General features: G+C 50.1%; 1 protein-coding gene across 3 annotated transcripts in view; it reads right to left on the reverse strand.

Annotated features, from left to right (window-relative positions):
* Nucleotides 1-19,643, reverse strand: part of LOC119091730 (UDP-glucose 6-dehydrogenase sgl) — a 47,068-nt gene that overhangs the window by 14,243 nt on the left and 13,182 nt on the right. For 2 of the 3 annotated variants that reach the window (XM_037214579.1, XM_037214580.1), the window contains exons 2-4: nucleotides 8,629-8,803; nucleotides 1,204-1,341; nucleotides 380-544 (exon numbers count right to left, since the gene is read on the reverse strand). In XM_037214579.1, coding sequence (XP_037070474.1) covers nucleotides 380-544; nucleotides 1,204-1,341; nucleotides 8,629-8,796 — 471 coding nt within the window. In that variant the 5' untranslated portion in view covers nucleotides 8,797-8,803. Of the gene's footprint in view, nucleotides 1-379; nucleotides 545-1,203; nucleotides 1,342-8,628; nucleotides 8,804-19,163; nucleotides 19,259-19,643 lie in introns of those variants that run through there. The other variant, XM_037214578.1, reaches the window with a different exon arrangement.

Raw genomic sequence — 19,643 nt, forward strand, 5'->3', positions numbered from 1 at the left:
GATAATGGGGCTAAATGCACTGGCGTTTATCTTAACATCACAAGTTTCGCCCGCAGCGGTGAGCTGACGAACAGACGGAGCATGAGGTTGAAAAAGCCAACTTGATTTAATAAACGCCGTGCCACCCCAGGCAAAGCTCATTTCGTTCAACCACACAACAGGGAACCACTTCCATCTTATAACACAACTCAAGCATCGCGTTCGCGTTTTGCATAATAACCAAGCCAAGCTCAGGCGTCTCCATATATCAGCGAAGCTCTGCGAATCGCTGTTCGTTAACCAGAGTCGGCCAACAACACCAAACAGTCTGCGCAGGGCGGCTGGCCCGGGACGAGGCCGAGCCGGCGGCCGCTGGTCGGCGCGCGCCGGCAGCTCGTACCTGGAATTTGTTCTGGCTCGTTCTGTTGGCCTTGAGGATGTCGGCGATGCTCTGAGCCGACTTCACCGGCACCGTGCTCTTCTCCACCACGATCTTGTTGCCGCGGGCCACCTTGGCGATGTTCCTGGCCACCGACTCGACATACTTGAGGTCCGCAGCTCGGCCCTGCCCGCGGCGCGGACACGGGTCAGGGCGCTGGCCACGGCCGAAGGCGCCACCACAGGCCCCGGTACGTCACCTCCCTGGATGGCCTTGACGCGTCACTATCGCTTAGCGGCTATACAAGCATATAGCCTCCTTAGAAGGTACGCTGAATGAAATGCGCTAACTATTGCGTTCTTCACGGATAAATATGTTGAAACGCCGACGCGCGCAAAAAAAACAAAAACGGAGAGGCAAACGCTCGACAAGAGCATAGCCCACAGCAGGATACGGAGACAGACGAAGATGCAGACTGGAGGCAGGGCCGGAGGGCAAACAGAGGGCAAAAACCGAGAGACAGAGACAGAGGGAAAAAAGGTCACCGGACAGATGAATAAGGGAACAGAGGAAGAGAGCGACAGAGGCGAGGGGGATGTGCAAGTCCAGTCAGACACGCCGGCCCGCCGGTGCCTGAGCCACCGCCGGACCGGCGCCGTTGTCGTCATGGCTTCACAATCAGTTTTATGAGGACGGATTACGGAGTTATGTTTACGACTGCGATTCATTTTACGATTCGGACAGAACAGACGCGTACCAAGCCTGCAGGGCGCGTCCAGCGCGGGCGGACGGCGCCCGGCTCGGCTACGAAGCCCAAGTGGGACCGATGGGCGCGGAGTTCGCACCTTGCCGTGGCCGTAGGTCTTCGTGGGCGTGTTGACGGAGATGAAGAGCAGGTCGGCCTCCTCGATGGCGGCGTCCACGTCCGTGGAGAAAAAGAGGTTGCGACCGCGGCACTCCTTCACGATGTCGTCCAGGCCCGGCTGCGGGTACACGGCAGCGACCGGTCACACGGGGTGCACGGCAGATACCGGTCACGTGGGGTGCACGGTAGCGACCGGTCACACGGGGTGCACGGCAGAGACCGGTCACACGGAGTACACAGCAGCGACCAGCCACACGGGGTACACAGCAGCAACCGGTCACACGTGACACAGCAGCGACCAGTCACACAGGACACACAGCAGCGGCCAGTCACACGGAGTACACAGCAGCGACCGGTCACACGGGACACACAGCGGCGACCATTCACACGGAGAACACAGCAGCGACCAGTCACACGGGACACACAGCAGCGGCCAGTCACACCGAGTACACAGCAGCGACTAGTCACACGGAATACACAGCAGCGACCAGTCGCACGGGACACACAACAGCGACCAGTCACACTGAGTACACAGCAGCGACCGGTCACACGGGGTGTACAGCAATGACCGGTCACGTGCAACACAGACCGGTCACCATCGGCAAAAACGGGAAATCACATCTGATCAACCCCTAACGGACATCACAACACAACTGAGCCGGCACAGCGGTGGCTGGTCACACGCGGGCACGGCAGGGGATGCGCCCAGCCGTTGTCACGGGCGCGGCCCGTCACAGCCGACAGCAGACAGCCCACCTCCATCCGAGGTTAACAGCGGGCGCAGTGGATCGATCAATGCAGACCTGCAGAGCGAAACCTGACATCGACAGCTTCTGCGAAACCGCCACACAGCCATAACTCTAAAGGTGAAGTGCTTCAGCTGATGCAGTGGGATCAACACTCAACGGGAAAACAGCGCATTCAGTTCGCTCAATTCTGACTCTATGAACGTTACCTTGAAATGTGAAGTTTGAACAGATGGGGGAGAACTGAGAATACTCCAAGCTCCTACCCGCACTTGGTCAGCGGTTCCTGAACGTTTTCATCATTAAAACAAACCGAGAAAGTATGGACATCGTTGAATGCCACGAACATAACAGGTTACGGTGAAACGCTGCAAGCTTGTCCAAACAAAGCCGGAGCCGCCTACAGTAAAAAGGAAAGTGCCGCAGGTCTAAAGAAAGACGATTTATACGAGGTGAGATGAACTTGAGGTTGGGCCATCCGGTTTAAGCCTCGGAGCTATTCCCTATGCACGCTTTGAGGAGGGCTGGTTGGATTGGGTTGCCTAATTCCCGCTCCAAGCAGGGGAGCGCAGTCACACAGCAGCATTGCAACCCAGATCCACCGGCCAGGCAATCTGACCACCGACAGCGGCATAGCCCGCGGCAGACAAGCATAACCATGCTGGCCAGTCTCAACTGTACACCCATTACATTACCCGGTAGTGGGTATACACTACCCACTATACGACCAGGTAGTGGGTGCATACTACCCACTACATATGAACAGCATTGTACAACTCGGCGGGCGCAAGGAACCAATGCAGTTCACGCGCCTTAAAACTTAATAACTGACTAAGTAATCCAACTCGGCGCTTGTCTAGTTTGCTGGCGACATTGTTTGGTTTGCTGACAGTCATATTTGGTCACAGGTAGAAAGCGGAATATGACAAATATAATTTACTTCATGGATATATTTGGGTTCCCGTTACCACTGATTTAATAGAAATATATATATATATATATATATATATATATATATATATATATGCAGACATCAGGCCATCAAAGAGCCACAAGGGCACATCGAAGTGGACCTACTCCAGGTTCCGCAGCCATCCTTGACACTAAACATACCACCTGACCTGCCTGAATTTAGCTGTAAATGAGATCCTTAGACCGATAGAACTTGTCCAAACGAGCTTTAAATGCTGCTTTGGAGGGACTTCCTACAACTTTGTTTGGAAGTCCGTTCAATGACTCACTACTATTTGACTAAATGACATCTGTCTCTTCATAGCTCCACTCCTGCCTTTTGCTCATTGAAGCTGGTTTCCCTTAAAACTCGGCCTTATTTCCAGTGCTCCTTGTAGATCTACCTTGTCTATGCCTTTCGTAATCTTGAACATCTATCAGATCCCCTTGAAGTCTACGATATTCCGGTAAAGACAAATCCAAGGTCTCAAGCCTATTGCTATATTGTCAAGGATATGCTTATATTCTAAGTTGCCAAACCCATTTATAGTCCTAGTTACATTTTGCTGTACTCTTTCCAGCCTACCTTTATCTTGGAAGCATGGGGACTAAGCCTGCACACAATATTCAAGGCATGGTCTAAAATAAGCTAAGCACAACTTTGTTCACAACATTCCTACACTTGTAATGGACATTCCCGTTAATAAACCTCGGCATCCGAAGTGCAATGCTCCTAGCAGCCCCCACATTGCTTTTCAGTCCTTAAATCCCTGGAAATTATAACCCCCCCCCCCAGTCATTTTCATCACCGATCTGGTCCAATTCACGGTCTCCCCTCTTATACGCAACGCCCTCACTGTCAGAACTACCCATATGCATCAAATTACTCTGATCATAATTAAGGGTAAAAGCCTAATTCACTAGATTCTCTACGTCAAGTTTCACCTGGTCTGCCTTTTCGACGCCACTTTCAGTTCACTGTCGTCAGCAGCTCTACGCACCTTACTTTTTTATCCTATCTCAACATAATTCGCAAAAATAATAAACGGCAGAGGATCCAACACTAAACCCTGTGGAACCCCACTCTCTACCAACTCCCACTGCGATTCAGTACCATTGAGCACTACTGCTTGTTTCCTTTCTTCCAGCCAAGCCCCTACCCAGCTAAGCATTTCCCTCAATTTCCTGTAATTGTAAATGATATAAGATACGCTAGTGTGGCACCTTATCAAACGTCTTACTAAAATTTAGATAAACAACATCTAAGCTATTGCCTCAATCTCCTGACTAGCGACATACTCCATGAACTCCAGACGATTTGTCAAGCAGGACCAACCATACAAAAACCATGCTGACCACTATTTATCAACTGATGCCAGTATAGGTGTAACTGAATGCTGGCAATCATGGATTCTCTAAGATCTTACATAATTATCTGGTAAGATTGAAAAGCAAAGTTTCACTAAATCATGATGGAAGGTGAACAGCGCAAACAAATGCTGGAACGTGGCATGCCAACGAGATGCTTATAAGTTAAATATCTGGTTCAGTAATGTTGATAAACCTTTCCCGTCTCGTTCACTATTGGTGTGATGGTACAAAAAGATGTCAACACCTTAAATTACGCTCTCACAAGGCTCGCAGTCTCAAGTAACATACGCACACTCGTTCCATTACTAAAAATGTACAAGCATCCTGATCGCGTCGAGCCGTGCCCGACAGGTCTTTCCTGAGAACGCCCTAAAAATGATCGTGGCAGGACTGGTGCCTTCTATCTTCCCCTGATATATGAGGCGGCATTTCTCAGATCAAACGAGTGCATAAGATCAAAACTTTTACGGTGGAGTTAACAACGGTCGGAGACGCGACTGCATTTCTGATGTTATTGATCAGCGCGGCTATATGCGAACGAGAGAACAAGTAGAATGTCACGCTGTGTATAGCACGCGATGTCAGCACGACCGGTAATCCCCAGTGCATTAGTGACTATTGGGCCACGCGGAGCGGAACTACACAACTACACGTCCACACCGCATTACACCGTCTCGCGCCCCAGCCGCCCAAAAGGGGCGGCCACGGCGGTCACGGGCTGACCAGGCAGCCACCCCCGGACCGGGCCTGTCTGGAGGCACGGTGTGCCCGGTCGCGGCCAGGCCGACGCCGGAACGGCCCGCGCGGTGACCGCGGTACCGGCGGCGCCGCGTCGGGCCGGTAACGCTGAGCCAGCGGTCGATCGCAGGAGCGAGTCACGGCGCTGCCAGCGCTGCTCGAGACGGCTGTTCGGAAGGGGGGGAGGGGGCACGCGGTGCAGTCGGCGGCTGGGTCGGTCCCAGTCGCTGCCGTACCCAGCTGGAGGCTCTGTATTCAACACCCGACTTTCATGATAATATCAATGACAGGAGTCCAAAACACCAGTTTGTTCCAATACCCACGCCAACAAATCTTAGCACACCGTATCGCTTTCTTAAACGTTCGGCTTTAACGGCGCAGTTGGAGAAACGTGCACCGGTGCGTGACTCATGCCGACACAAACTGTATCAGCTTAACCGCTGTATGAGAGCTAGCTTTCATCCGCCATGCTTAAGCGGTAGTATAGACACGTAGCTGAATCCAAAAACATATCTTGAAATTTTGATCTTGAGCGCAGTGGCCCTCAACCAAAACATCATTCGTTCCATCAGCCAATGCTGGAGGATCTCACAAAGTTTAGGATCCCCGACCAATACGCCTACAATGACTCAAGGTCACGGCACACGGCGGCTGATTCACCCGACAACGTTGCCCTGAATGTGTTCCTCAAGGCTGTCTTGAGAGTCACACCTGCATGCCGGCCCACCAGTCGGGGACCTCTGCCGGCCCGTGAGACGACCTCAGGAGGGCCACCTCAGATCCCACCTCTTAAACGGAGTGTTCCACACTTGAAGATAACGAAGTGAACATCATATATGATGATAAGCTCACTTATAATCGCTAGTACAATTTCGACTGACAAACTCTACTCGAGACAACACAGTTTCTCTATTAAGTAGATATGCTCCCCAATATGTAATTATCTGATTGTGTTATGAAAAGTCTGTATGCCAAGACGATCAAACAGACCGTGCGAAATTGTTATCTTGAGTACTTGAATGAGGACTTGGGTCATTTTTGGTCAGTGACCTATTTTGACCTCTAAGAGGTCCATGAAAAATGCGATCTCTGTTGAAGATAAATTCAAAATGAGCACCAGAAAGTTACAGAGGATCTCGAGCAAAAACAGAGGTTGCTACCTTGGTCTGACCTTCATACCTGACCCTAGGTCAATACAATTTGTCAATTTAATTGTTGCCTTGCCTAAGAGACTATCTCAGAGATGTATGACGTCGTCTAACACTCGTTACTGCATCAGTTTGAACAATTCCCTAGAACTGCCTTCGCTGAGCCCATGGCCTGGCTTTGACTTGCCATGAGTTAGCGACCTTACAGGATGCATCCAAATTTTTGCTACCAAAAGATCCGCTATTTAACTTTCTACAGCTATGTAAAATTTGGCGTGGCCACACAGCGTCAGTCAGGAATTAATCCTGAAAGCCTTTGGGGGGAGGGAAATTGTCCCCCCCCCCACCCTAGCGCGTGCCATCACGTGACTAAAAGCTATCAATCGCCGTTGGGTTTTTGATCGATTGGAACCTTAGACGTCAGGCGGAGATATGGCTCCGCAGACGGTAGCGGATAACGAAATGCTCCCGCGGTGCGAGGTCTAACCTGGACTTTGGCTACTTTAACGCTGCAAACAAACATTTCCGGTTGCATCGCATGCTGCGTACGAAATCAAAGGCCCTCGGGGGAGCCCACTGAGGCAGCGTTATCATGTGAACACCGCAGCAGTGCTGATACGCAGGCTCCAAGACGCCATGCTGGGTAATCTGGGCATGGGGAAGTGCACCTTCGCGCATCGTTCCGTTTACGAGCCGGTCCAACACAGCATCGATGTTGGCAGGGGAGTATTTGGTCTGATAAGAACGCCGCGTGACCGCCCGCTCGCGCTTACCGCGAAACTGTGCCCCAACGGCCATCCCGTGGAGCTATCATATGTAATTTAAATTCCCACAAACGGATTAGCAAGACAGGTAATCGGCGGCATCTTCTTGTCGCACGGCTGTAGCTGATCATAAGCTTTCACACTTTGGCGGACATTATTTCATCAAAAAACAAAAAAATTGGCGCTTGCCATGGACTCCACACGATGTTTTTTCCCATGAAGGCATGTACAGTACATTGATGTTTCAAAAGTGTTCCGCCGTCGTCAAGCCAAACTGACGTCTCCTCAGGAACAGCAGGTCGAGGAGTTTTGTGATCATCCTACGGAATTGGTTGTGACATTCTTACCCTCAACGTGTTGTATCCATCCATGTCGCTGCAGTATGGATGCCTGTATGCAACCTTCTCATGGTGCACAAACAGACGTGCTTGGAAACAGATACGCGTAATGAGGAAACGACGAGCAGCGCAAATACCGCCCGCCGTTTCTGTTCACACAAGGCGCCGTGAGCCATCACCACTCTAGCCGGGAATACCCAAAAGCTTGGCAGCTCACAGAAAAACGGACAAAACTGTAAGACGAAGAGTGCAGTAGGCATATTTTTGACGTATTTCATGAACAAAGAATGCAACTGACATAGCTCCGGTTCGATTAGCAGAGTGGAGACGGGCGGCATCGGCCAATGATCACTCGCCAGTTTCAAACGTCACCGCGGCGACCTGGCAGGGGCGAGATCAACTCCTCGCACCGGCCTCGAACGCGTTGCCGCACCACGACGGCAGCACCATCTGCGCGGCTGGCCCGCCGCGGCCGGGCTCCGGGGCAAGGTGACCGAAGCGGTATTCTCGACGGTCACGCTGGAGAGACTCGATGTTTTCCGAGGCGGAGACGCGGCAAGCTCAGCAGCGGCATCACCGCATGTGATTCTTTCCACGCAGTCGCCGCGACAGTTTACCTCCGAGCAGAGGTCTGCGTTCCGGTCCGGTCGACGTCCCGTTCGACCCAAGCAGAGCCGACAGCCGCGCGACACACCAGTGCCCGCCGCGCTTGAGCGTGGGTAGCCGACCGCCAGCGCGCAAACTGACGTGGGTTCCGACATTGCGCACGGGACGGAAGTGCGCCGCCCGTCGAGAACCGAGGCCTACCAGTCACGCCGGCCAGCTACAGTTGCCAATGAGTGTCACAGAACGCAGATGCGCGGCCGCACCGAGCACCGAGCGCGATACGACACAGCCGCTGCCAGGCTGGCGGCAGTCTCCAGCGACGGCACGGACCGATAGCAGACGCGATTAAATGGACAGCGACCAGAGTGGGGGCAGGTACCGGGCAGAGGACACCAGATGGCCGCCAGACAGAGCGCCCAACATCCGTGACACCACCTGGACGCGCTCCCGAGGCGACCGCCTTAACTCCTGGCTCATCGTAAATACATGTGAACAATGCATCATACACGGCAATGCACGTGTGGACAGTCACGTACGCTTCAGCTCCGGCGACCAGTGACAAGAATGTAGGATCAATGCATCCTTACCGGCGGCGCAGCTGATTTGCATTACCAAGCAGCTCTGAGGCCGCCATAAATGCTTGACAAGTAACATGCCGATGGTGTTTCAAAGAAATCCGTTTATATTCGAGCGCAAGGCTTACTGGTCCAGAAACGTGCCGTCGAAGCAGCCTGCAGACTGACCTCAAACACAGGCAGCTTGTCGGAGTTCCACTGGGCGACACGGGCGGCGTTCATGTCCACCACGTGTACGCGGATGTCGGGGCACTTAAGCGCGATGACGGCGCACGTGGGGCCGCCAACGTAGCCGGCGCCGATACAGCCGATCGTCGTCACCGTCGACTCCGACATGGCGGCTCTGCAAGCGAGGCGGGCCGCCGAGTCAGTAAACGGTCAGCAGACGGCGGGTCGCGCGATCAGCATCGCACAAAAGCAGGCAGCCGCCGGGTTAGCAGACGGCGAGCTGCGCGATCAGCATCACACAGCGGCAGGCGGCCGCAGGGTCAGCAGACGGTCAGCAGACGGTGGGTCGCGCGATCAGCATCACACAGCAGCAGGCAGCCGCCGGGTCAGCAGGCGGTCAGCAGACGGCTGGTCGCGCGATCAGCATCGCACAGCAGCAGGCAGCCGCCGGGTCAGCAGACGGCGGGTCGCGCGATCAGCATCGCACAGCGGCAGGCAGCCGCCGGGTCAGCAGACGGTCAGCAGACGGCGGGTCGCGCGATCAGCATCGCACAGCAACAGGCAGCCGCCGGGTCAGCAGACGGTCCGCAGACGGCAGCCGCACGGTCAGCAAGCAGGCGGGGGGGGGGGGGGGGGGGGGGAGCAGGTCGCGCTCATCAGCAGACAACGGAACATGGATTGGCAGGTTGCGGCTTAATTAGAGTGTTGGCTCAGTAGACAACAGATTGCAGGGTGACTTCACAGGGGGCAGTGTAATCAGCAGACAGCGGAGCGCAAGGCCGCCGGACAGACAGCGATTGCCAGAGTTCGGCGGCCAGCGGTGCAAACGCTGTCGTGGCCTCGTCAAAGACCCTTCAATAGAAGACTTTGTTGCGTGCCATCGACGCTCATGCAAGCCAATTTACTGGGTGCCGTGCCGTTGCTTGCAGTGGTGCTGTCGCGTCACATCTCGCCTGGTTCCGACGACTACAGCACCCATTGCTCATGTGGTTGAGTTCGAATACTCGGCTCAGTGTCCTCCACTGGATTATGAGCATCTTCCCGCTTATTACGACACAGCATTTATCACGGCACGTTTACTCAGTACAAGAAATCATATTTATACAACGCGTGTCAAGACAGGATAGATTACGCTCAACCTACATCGCTGTCCGGTCTGGTTACACCTGCTCGGCGCTCTCGGTACAACGACCTTTTCATTAAGCCATTTGAAAAGATTAAAGGGAATGCTACACACTGGAAGAAATTAAAGCAAGCACCAGATATGATGAAATGAACACACTTATAATCATTGGTACACTCTCAAGCGGAAAAAGCCGTTCTTGGCCATATATAGAATACATACAATACATAGAATGTCCCTGTTTAGTAAGCATGGTCCACAAAACATTGTTGACTTACGTCATCGCACCTTGCACAACAATGATTGGGAGTAAATTGGCGACCATTTTGTCTAAAATCAGGCTAAGGAACGCCAGATATCAATGACTCGACAATTATGTTTTCTTGGCCTTGATGGCCACATAGCCAATGAAATGACGGGATTTTAATGACGTTTTTGTGGCGTCACGGACGCATGGTGACCTTGAAATGGTCTCCCCCGAAAAAAAGTCTGCAAATCTTCGCGGGCATGTAGGCTCAGACACTAGGAGGAGTTAGGTCTTGAGAAGGGCAGGGCTGCGAGCTGCACCGAATGATAATCAAGATGGTTATTTCAGTTCAAAACCGCACACCATGTGCAACACTCCCTCTAACAATGCTGAACACGGATCTTTCACACATCTAACCATTGCCTGTAATAATTTGCTTCAGCTTTTACCCAAAAATGGGTTTTTCCAGTCAACAATAACATTCCAGTGAAATTTGTTCAGGTCTGCATGTACTCGAACTTTGTGTCTGAGCGTGGGTAAGTGTGGCCACGTTTTATAATCGGTGTGCATTGTGTCTTTTCTTATCTGGACTGCTTCTCGAGTTGTGCTTTTCTTATTCAGAGTGTAAGCGATCCGCCAGCCCAAAAAATAGCAATTAACAACCTTATGAAAATCAAATTAAAACATTCAATCCCGAAACTTACCTGCAAAAGTTGCCTGCAATAAACATAGACATCTCTTTGAGACCAAGCAAGAAAACGACGGTCCGCTCAAAATTGAGGCAGACAGTTAAATCAATGTGCATACAATATCATAGCATTTCGCATCTTTACAGAAATTTAATTTTCAGTATTCTGGCTAGTAACTGGTATGGCGTTTGTCCTAGTAACAAATGCCTGTTTTTCCACATTTTCACATTTACATCATTCGTGTACCACCACACATCGCGCGAAACAGGCTGAAGCGTCCGTGTATAAAGTGAATTGGAGTAAACGTGTCAGCCGCAACTTCGCACCATCAACTTTTCCCTAATAACACGGTCCAATCCCAAACTCGCTGGCGCGGCCAATGTGTCACGTCACGACGGCAAGCCTTTTTGTGCAGGGTCAACGGCTTTGAGTCTGTTCTCGACATCATAATTCAAAAATAAGCCAACTCATGCCACATCCGAATATGTATTTCAAAATTTGTCAGCGATCTTCCCAGGAGTGGAAATGTAGATGTGAATGGTCGAACATAAGAGTGCATGTGGCTTGGTACACTGCATCGTTTGTTGAGTCAGTGCTATCGAATCCGTCCTCAGTTTTAGTCGGAGCGCCTGCATTCCCAATTCTCCACCCATGGCGCGAGTGCTCGAGTCGCTATAGGCGCTCGCTATCTGTCCCTATCTGGAATATCTGGTTATAGCTATCTGGAATAGTCACCAGCCCTGCCGCACCTGCATGGCTGGTGACGTTAGAAGATAGGGTGGACTGTGCCGAGCATCGCGACACGTTAAGCTTTGGCCGCAATACTCCACCGTTGGCCCGGAATGTCACGATCGGATGGTGCGGTCAGGGCTTGCCCAGTGAACACTGCTTAGCGTGGGAGCGTATTCCAGAAATCCACCCGGTCACAATGCTTTGACTAAGCCTCAGTTCAATAGCACAGAAATTCATATCACACATATCGTTCTACAGCGAAGACATTCCCGTTGTCAATGAAAATAGATTACACTATTGCTAAGTGTTGTCCACCACCACCACAACAGGAAAAAGAAAGAAAAGCATGGTGCTGAGTTGATTCAAAGGAGGCAGATTGCATAGCACATAACTTCAGTGCGACATCATTCAACTCGGAAAATCCATTACGACCTCAGCCCAATCAAAGCTAAGAGAAGGTCCAAGTATCATTAAGCATCGGCAGCTCCATTAAACAAAGTGGTTGAAATCAATAAAACAAGACGGATTTCGAATATAGTGAGCAACCTGAAAGGGAGTGTTCCACAGTTGAAGATTTTGAAGTAAGCGTCAGATATGATGAAAACAAGCTCACTTTAGTATTGGTATACTTTTTAGGTCGAAAAGACTACTCTAGACGGTACAATTCTTTGTTCAGTGAATATGCTCCTCGATGTGTCATGGCTTGATTACTTATCCTGCACAACGCTGATTGTGAACCAATCGACAGCCGTAACAGCTGGAAATCGCGCTCACTTTTTCTGGGCCTTGCTCGCCACATGGCCTATGGAATGGCAGGATTTTCATGACGTTATTATGACGCCATGAATGCCAAGGCGACTTTGAAATACTCTCCCCGATATACCTTTTCCCCTTTTAGCGGGCGAGTAACTCAGAAACTAAGCGGGTTTAGGTTTGATGAATGGCAAGATTGTGAGTAGCACCGAAAGGTCTTCACGATGGCTATTTCAGTTAAAACTCCATCTACATGTGGAACACCCTTTAAAGCGCGAAACAGCCATGATGTAAAGCCATAAATGTACCGCTCCAGTATCAGTCATAACATGATAACGTCGGGAATGCAGTGCGACAGCGTATACAGATGCAGCGTTCGCGCGGACGTCCTACTGCAAACCCCCTATCGCCCAGGCCTGCGACAAATATTCATGCTGGCTCCCTTAGCCAGCCGAAAGGACAGTCGAAACGTGGAGTGAAAGACTCAATGAAACTGATCCAATCTCACCAGAGATGCGCACTGTGGTTTGTAATCCGTGGGGCACAGCCAACGCACGAGTACGCCACTGCTTGGAACAGAAGTTGACGCGCCTCCGCCCGATAATGGTGGCGGGAAGCCTGGCTGTAGCAGGGATGTCCGCGGCGGACGCCATGTGAGATCGAGATCAACTGGACCCTGGTTGTATTGGCGCTGGCCTTCCGCGCAATCTTAAAACGCAGTCCGTCTAAACCTGCAAGCGATGTATTATTTATATACATATATATATATATATATATATCTATATCGTGTATATATATATCGTTTAGGTGAGATGGTTCGCACAAAATTACCCATACATTCGTTATTAAATTAATATATATAATAATAAAGCTAGAATGTAATTACTTTACATTCTAACGTTCCGAGATCCTATCTCGTCGTCGGAGAAGACTGAATGGCACAAGAAATAAGTTTTGTTTTAATTGATTAAAATTGTGCATTACTATTGGAAAACATCTTTTGGTGCGGAGAACACAAATGAAGTATGGCTAAGTGAAGTAAGACAGAATCCTATTTTCGCTTTGATATCTATAAAACACACTCATAATGGGAACACTACAAAGACACAATGAGAACACTATTGACAAAACCACATCAAAAGTGCTCACCACCCACCACCTAGAAGCTACACCACCAAACAAAGTCCTGTATAACTCTTGAACTATTACGTGATGGGAGATGAATACTATTGATGTGATTGTGTCAACAGTGTTCTCATTGTTTCGCGGAAGTGCTCCACATGACGCTACTAAGAAAGTTATAAATCTCCCGGCTTTTTGGCGTTCTGAGTTCATATGCTAACAATACAGGTCTTTCAACATGTCAAGAAGTTTTAGTCAAAAGACGACGTCAGTCTCTGACATCCAGATCTCAAGGAACCAGGATCCTACTCCAACCAGTCAAGTTAGCGGCATGTGAGCATGATTTGTATGATATCGCGATGGATGGTAAAGACTGGATCAAAAGCCGTGTAAGCAGCCTTTGCGGAACCTCTCCACGGTTTCCCCGCCCTCAACACAACGCATTTGATGCCGAACGGTGTTCAAGCAACAGCAGTCCGCGCACAATCGTAGGTCATCTGCTACAAAAAACTTTTCAACGTCTGTGCCCGTTAGCAGCCCACCCATTGGCGTGAGAAAATCCGCAATGTAGAAGACGCGAAGCACTGGAACGGCTGCATTTCCAGCCACCCGCACACGTCTCTGTGAGGCCGCGCCGTCCGTGTGTTACTCAGGATGGTGTGACCGGCAGGGCTCGAGGCCGCTGCCGGAACCATGACGACTGGTGCGGTCAGCTCGGGTCACACGCACCAGCGCGATGATCGGCAGCCGAACAAGGCCCGGCCACCAGCCACCGGAAGCCGGCCTCGCTTGGGTGGAACAGTGACGTCAGCAGCGAGAAAAGGGTCGAATACAAAGCATCTCGGAATGAAAGAAACTGGCACAATGAGGATCCCTGTGTCATTGATATGAAGATATTTTGACCGGCTTGTTTTAATGAATGGTAGATTTCGGGAACGCCTCAAAAGGTGCCATTCACTTAAAACAGCCTGGATGAAATATTGCCTTTCTACACTATCTATGTATCAGCACAATACTATCTTCAAACATATCACTGGGCCACTACGTAGTCCCCAATGAAGCGTTTTATGTCAAATCTTGATGACTGAAGTCTTGACTTGAAGTCTTGTCCTGCCGACGTGCGACCAATCCATCTACCCTCACTTCCTCAATGCCCATCTAAGTGCGAAATTTTGCCTAACAAGCCGACGTGCAACCAATCCATCTTTCCTCACTTCCCAATGCCAGCTTAAGTGCGAGGATTTTGTCTAACAAAACGCTGAACCCACATTTATGTCTGAATGAAGTCCGTGGGTAACAGTTCAACACAGTTGTGGGCTTTGTCTAAGTTGCGGCTGGCCAGAGCCTGGCATTGGATTTATTCGGATGGTATTTCTTGTTCACAAATCGTGACACCACAGTCCTTCGCATAAAAACCCTGCACGCACACCTTTGTACGCCAATCTTCGTACCCCAAACCTTTAAAGGCAAAGATTCATGTCCGCAAAATTCATCCCAACAGAATACCGCATGTCCCGTTGTGCATGTCATCTCTACCTGCGCGCGTTTGTTGGTATTGCACTTCATCGTATGAAATGCTTCGTGACGTGGTTCTTCGCATACACATTTCTTCATATCGCATTTCTTTGCCTATCGAAAAGATCTTTCTGCATTGTCTCGTAAATGCATTTCTCGCATCGCATTTTTCGCGTTCACACTCCTCCGTATGACATATTTGATGTTGAGAGCAAAAATATAGGCATTTCTTCACTTCCCCGTTCATCCGCCACCCTTTCATTTTCTTTGTCTTACTTATAATCCACTTCATACGGTTATCAGAACCTTTTTTATGATCCGTTCCATACGATTAGCGGATAGTTACTTATAATCCACTCCATATGGTTAGCGGGTCCTTCTTATAATCCACTCCACACGGCTGGTGGGTCCTTCTTATAATCCACTCCATACGGTTAGCGGGTCCTTCTTACAATCCATTCCATACGGTTAGCGGGTCCTTTTTATAATCCACTCCATCCGGTTACCGGATTCTCTATCACCCCGTCGCGTATATTATTATTCTCTGTCTCCGCCTATGACGCCACGGAGTTGGTGAATGACGTGTCCTTCCGCTGGCACCTCTTGTCAGGCCCTGTAGCTTAGTTGGCGAAGAACTGGACTCTTAGGTCAATGTGTCATGGGCGTTGAGCTCACATCCCCACAACTGCACGTCCCAGAAGTTCGGCTGCCACATCTATTAGTCGCAGACCACGTTCCTGATCCTACGAGGCAGTCCACGTTCGCGTTTCGTCTCGGAGCTCCATTGAAGAGATGCGCCGATCCACACCAAGTGTCCCTTCATCTAGTTTGAAAGGAGGCCATGCCCCGCGCGCCCTTTCACTAAATCCACCCCTCGCTTCTGAACTTCCGGAACTCCGGACCGGAACGGAACCGGAACCGGAACCGGAAGTTTGAAAAGACAGGGAAGAGAGAGAGAGAGAGAGAGAGGAGAGAGATAGAGAGGAGAGAGAGAGAGAGTATATATATAGGATACCTACATCATATATGGGTTAACCAATCAGGCTCCCCACTGTGTCACTCTTCGCAATGACGGGTATTTGAGAACCAGTTTGTTTTCATTTAAGGAAAAATGTAGCGAGCTAACACTATGAAGCTAACCCCAAGCACAGCATAATACACGCATGTTTTCCACGTAATTAGCACGGCAGTCGGATCAAAGCACGACTGTATAATGAGCAGTTTAACGAGTGCCCTTTTTCATACTCGACACGACAAATTTGCGCACATTCACCAAACAGCCTCGACGTGGGCGTCGAGCTGGCCTGAGAACGGTGATCACCGTCGAGGACGCCAAAATTGGATGTTTGTAAACCGCTGCGAAGGAAAAAATAACTCATCGTCTTATACCAAAGCGTGTACCAAGTGGAAATGACGTCCACACATGTATAAGCCTGCATGCCACGCTCACTGACGCATGTCAAATGGGCCTACGGCAGAAACGCAGACTGAGGCTTAACGCCCAGTCAGCAAACTGACGCATATCAAATGGGCCTACGGCAGAAACGCAGAATGTGGCTTAACGTCTAGTCAGCAAAGGCCAGTCGGATGCACCGGTCCCGACGCTACAGCGGTATGGCGGCAATGCCGCCTTTTCTAAGAGGGAGTAATTCCCTGACTGCGACTCGGTGGTCAGAGTCAAGCTACTACACTGTGCAGTACTTCACGGAATATCAGAACAACGCACATCGTGCCGCTTGAATGGTGATCACACATCGCAGTATATATGCAACCGCTACCGCATGATGTCTGGCAGAATGACGATGCAATCATACTTGGCTTCTGAACAATTTTAAATATTGGCGTATCATCACACGTAACTTAAGTTACAAATCAATTCAAACAAACTTGTCACCAGGAGCACTGCAACAGTGTGGTTAGGTTACGCCAAACTAGGGGCCAAAATGAGCGCGCACGGCCACGGCCGTGACACACAAGTCCGTGTCAAGGTGTTAGGGAAAACATCGTGTGAAGCGACGGTCATGCCGAGAGTTCATCATTATGCTGGAAAAACCCTCTCAAATGGTTTCGTGTACCATTGAGGAGTTGTTTTTTCGAAGTCTGAGTGTCAGAGATTTTGTCATTAACTCCTAAATCACGGTTAGTAATCGACAGTCCTCGATTACTCCAAAGAAAAAGATATGACTGAAAAAGCAAGAAATCGAACGTGTAATTATAAACCAAAGCAAAGAGTACTCAAAACATTTTCAAAAACCCGCACAGGAAATGTTTCACAAATTTTAAGAGGTTAGAACTGAAAAAACGATCTTAAGGATCATGTCATGTAGTTCACAGTCTTGCCCTTCATAAGACCTAAAACCTTCCAATGTCTGAGCTACACGCCCGCTAACATGGCCAGATTATTTCGTGCAGACTATTCCAAGGTCCCTCAGGCGTGCATGAAGCCAAATCAGAAAGAACTAGAGACGTCATTCAAATCCCATTGCCCCATTGGCATGCGGCGTTCAAGGTCAAGAAATATGACTTTTAATCCAATAACTCAGCATCGAGTAACGTCATAACCGAGAATGTAGATGTAAGTAAGCATCTTGAACTTACGGATAAATACGCCAGAACCAAAAGGCATATAGGCTAGCACAAGGCTAGCACATAACGATACTTTGTTCAGAAAACACCTCCAGCACCGCCACGGCCACCTCGCGGGAGATTTCAGTACTACAATGAGTCCCAAGAAGGCAATTTCGCACGGCCGGTTTCAGCACCATAACTTCTCACAAACGTTCCATGAGACAATCAAACAACAACGTATTTAGGTGCATATTTACTAAATAAAGGAACTGTGTTATCTAGACCAGTCTTTTCCACTTAAAAGTACACCCAGTTGTAAGTGACCTTATTTCGTATATGATACTAGCTTAAATACCTTCCAATGTGCATCATTTCTCCGAAGGGTAGATGGTTGCTGCTTAAAACAAGAACATGGGTGCAGAGATGAAATACCGCTGCGCACTAGTCTACTTTCAAATATCCACAGTGAAGTGGCGGTACTGCCCAAAACTTCACTAACAACTTTAGACTTGAAGTTTTTTACCCACAACTACTGTCTTATCCGAGTTTAATGACCATCCACTGCCTGAACGTATTGCCTTCCTCACCGCAGATTGAAACCAATTTCAGAATCATCGAACTCATCCCATCTTAACGTAAAAAGGTGCGCTTCCCGCATTGTTTGCCCCCAGCAATTACCTGTTCACAAGAGGTTGCCTTGCAACAAACGCATACTTTCCTCTCATCTTCAACATTCCATTCTTAAAATCTGGGGCTGCATGCGCTCGCTACCGCTGAGCACTGAATCATTTTATGGCTTCGCACTTTTATTTCCCCGAGATATTGGACTGAGCGAAGCGGGGCCCAATAACTGGGGCAAATAACAGCGCGCGACCATAAAACTGCGGCAACAGTATCCGATTCTTGGCAAACAACGGAGCGGCCATTCGAAGCGTCGTGCGGCCCTAGTTTTGCCATACAGCTCAGTAAGCTAACCTGCATCCGTGGTGCCTGGCCGAGATTGTCTGGGGTAGGGTAAGTCCACAAGCTGGGCTATCATTTCGTGATGATATCGAAGTAAATCTTTTAGTATCTCGAGAGCCGGGGAATTTGGGCACCAGGGCACAACGATGAGACAACTTGCAGGCACTTATGTCACATTTGGGCTTCCTATCAGCACATATCGGAAACGATTGCAGCTTGTGGATGGTGCGTGAGAACAGACCGCTGAGGCGTATTTCAGCTGAGGCCAGACTTAGCCGGCAGTCACCTTTGTTGTAATGGACTACTCCTGAATGCGAGACTTGATACTCTGCCAGTTGACTTCTTGTTCTAACAATAGAACATAAATTCGACGTCAGGTTCCAAAAAAAACAACAACATATTCACAGCTTATTTCCCTCACATGAACAACATTCGCAGCCTGTGTGCACATGTCATGAAACTACGGCATCTTTCTTGGTCATTTATTTCCCCCGTCAGATGATTGCTAAGGCACGTCTACAGGCGGTTGCTGTTGCAATGCCCATCCATGGTGTAGTACAGCAGGTAGTCATCGCCCCAGAATCCCCGTGGTTTCCGTTAACATAATTAACAAAAGAAGCAAGGAGAAAAGTTCACTTTAACTGTGAAAACGCCGGAAATAGTATAACATAATCACAAGTAAGCAGCCTGAGTGAACTCGTCAAAAGTTCGCGTTGCGGCTGGCAAACAATTCCCATCTTGAAAAGAAAAGGTGCATATTCAAAGCAGAACATACCCGAACTTGACAACGGGTGACAAACACATTACGCCAAAGCTTATCTACCTTGACAGATGCGGTGGGCGGTTGTTGCAGGGGGCGCGCTGCGCGGGACGTGGCGGCTGGTGGCGTTGACGCGGCGCGCGCAGCTGGCCGGGCGAGCTCCGCGGACCGACAGCGGCGCCGGCAGACGGGCCAGACCGGCCAGCCACGGGCGGACGTGGCCGGCGGCGAATCGCTGCCGCCGCTGCGAGGCCCGATTACGGGGCAATAGCCGAGGTCGGCATCCGCCCCCCCCCCCCGCCCCGCCGTCCCAGCAAGATTCGTGGAGAACGACCGGCGCGGCGGCCGACGATGCTATACGGTACCATAAACCGGCGGCTATCGGGCCTGTAGTGCGACGGTGGAGGGGCCACCACAAGCGTGCTGTTGGGTGTGGCCAGAACACACGGCCTCCGAGCACCAGTTAGCTGGGCGTTAGTTTTGCACCACTGGGCCTGGACGCTGACATTAAGGGAAACGGCTTTAATATCGGTACCTGCTAGG

This window comes from Pollicipes pollicipes, unplaced genomic scaffold (assembly GCF_011947565.3).
Source record: "Pollicipes pollicipes isolate AB1234 unplaced genomic scaffold, Ppol_2.1 Scaffold_3447;HRSCAF=4054_pilon_pilon_pilon, whole genome shotgun sequence".
Taxonomy (NCBI): domain Eukaryota; kingdom Metazoa; phylum Arthropoda; class Thecostraca; order Pollicipedomorpha; family Pollicipedidae; genus Pollicipes; species Pollicipes pollicipes.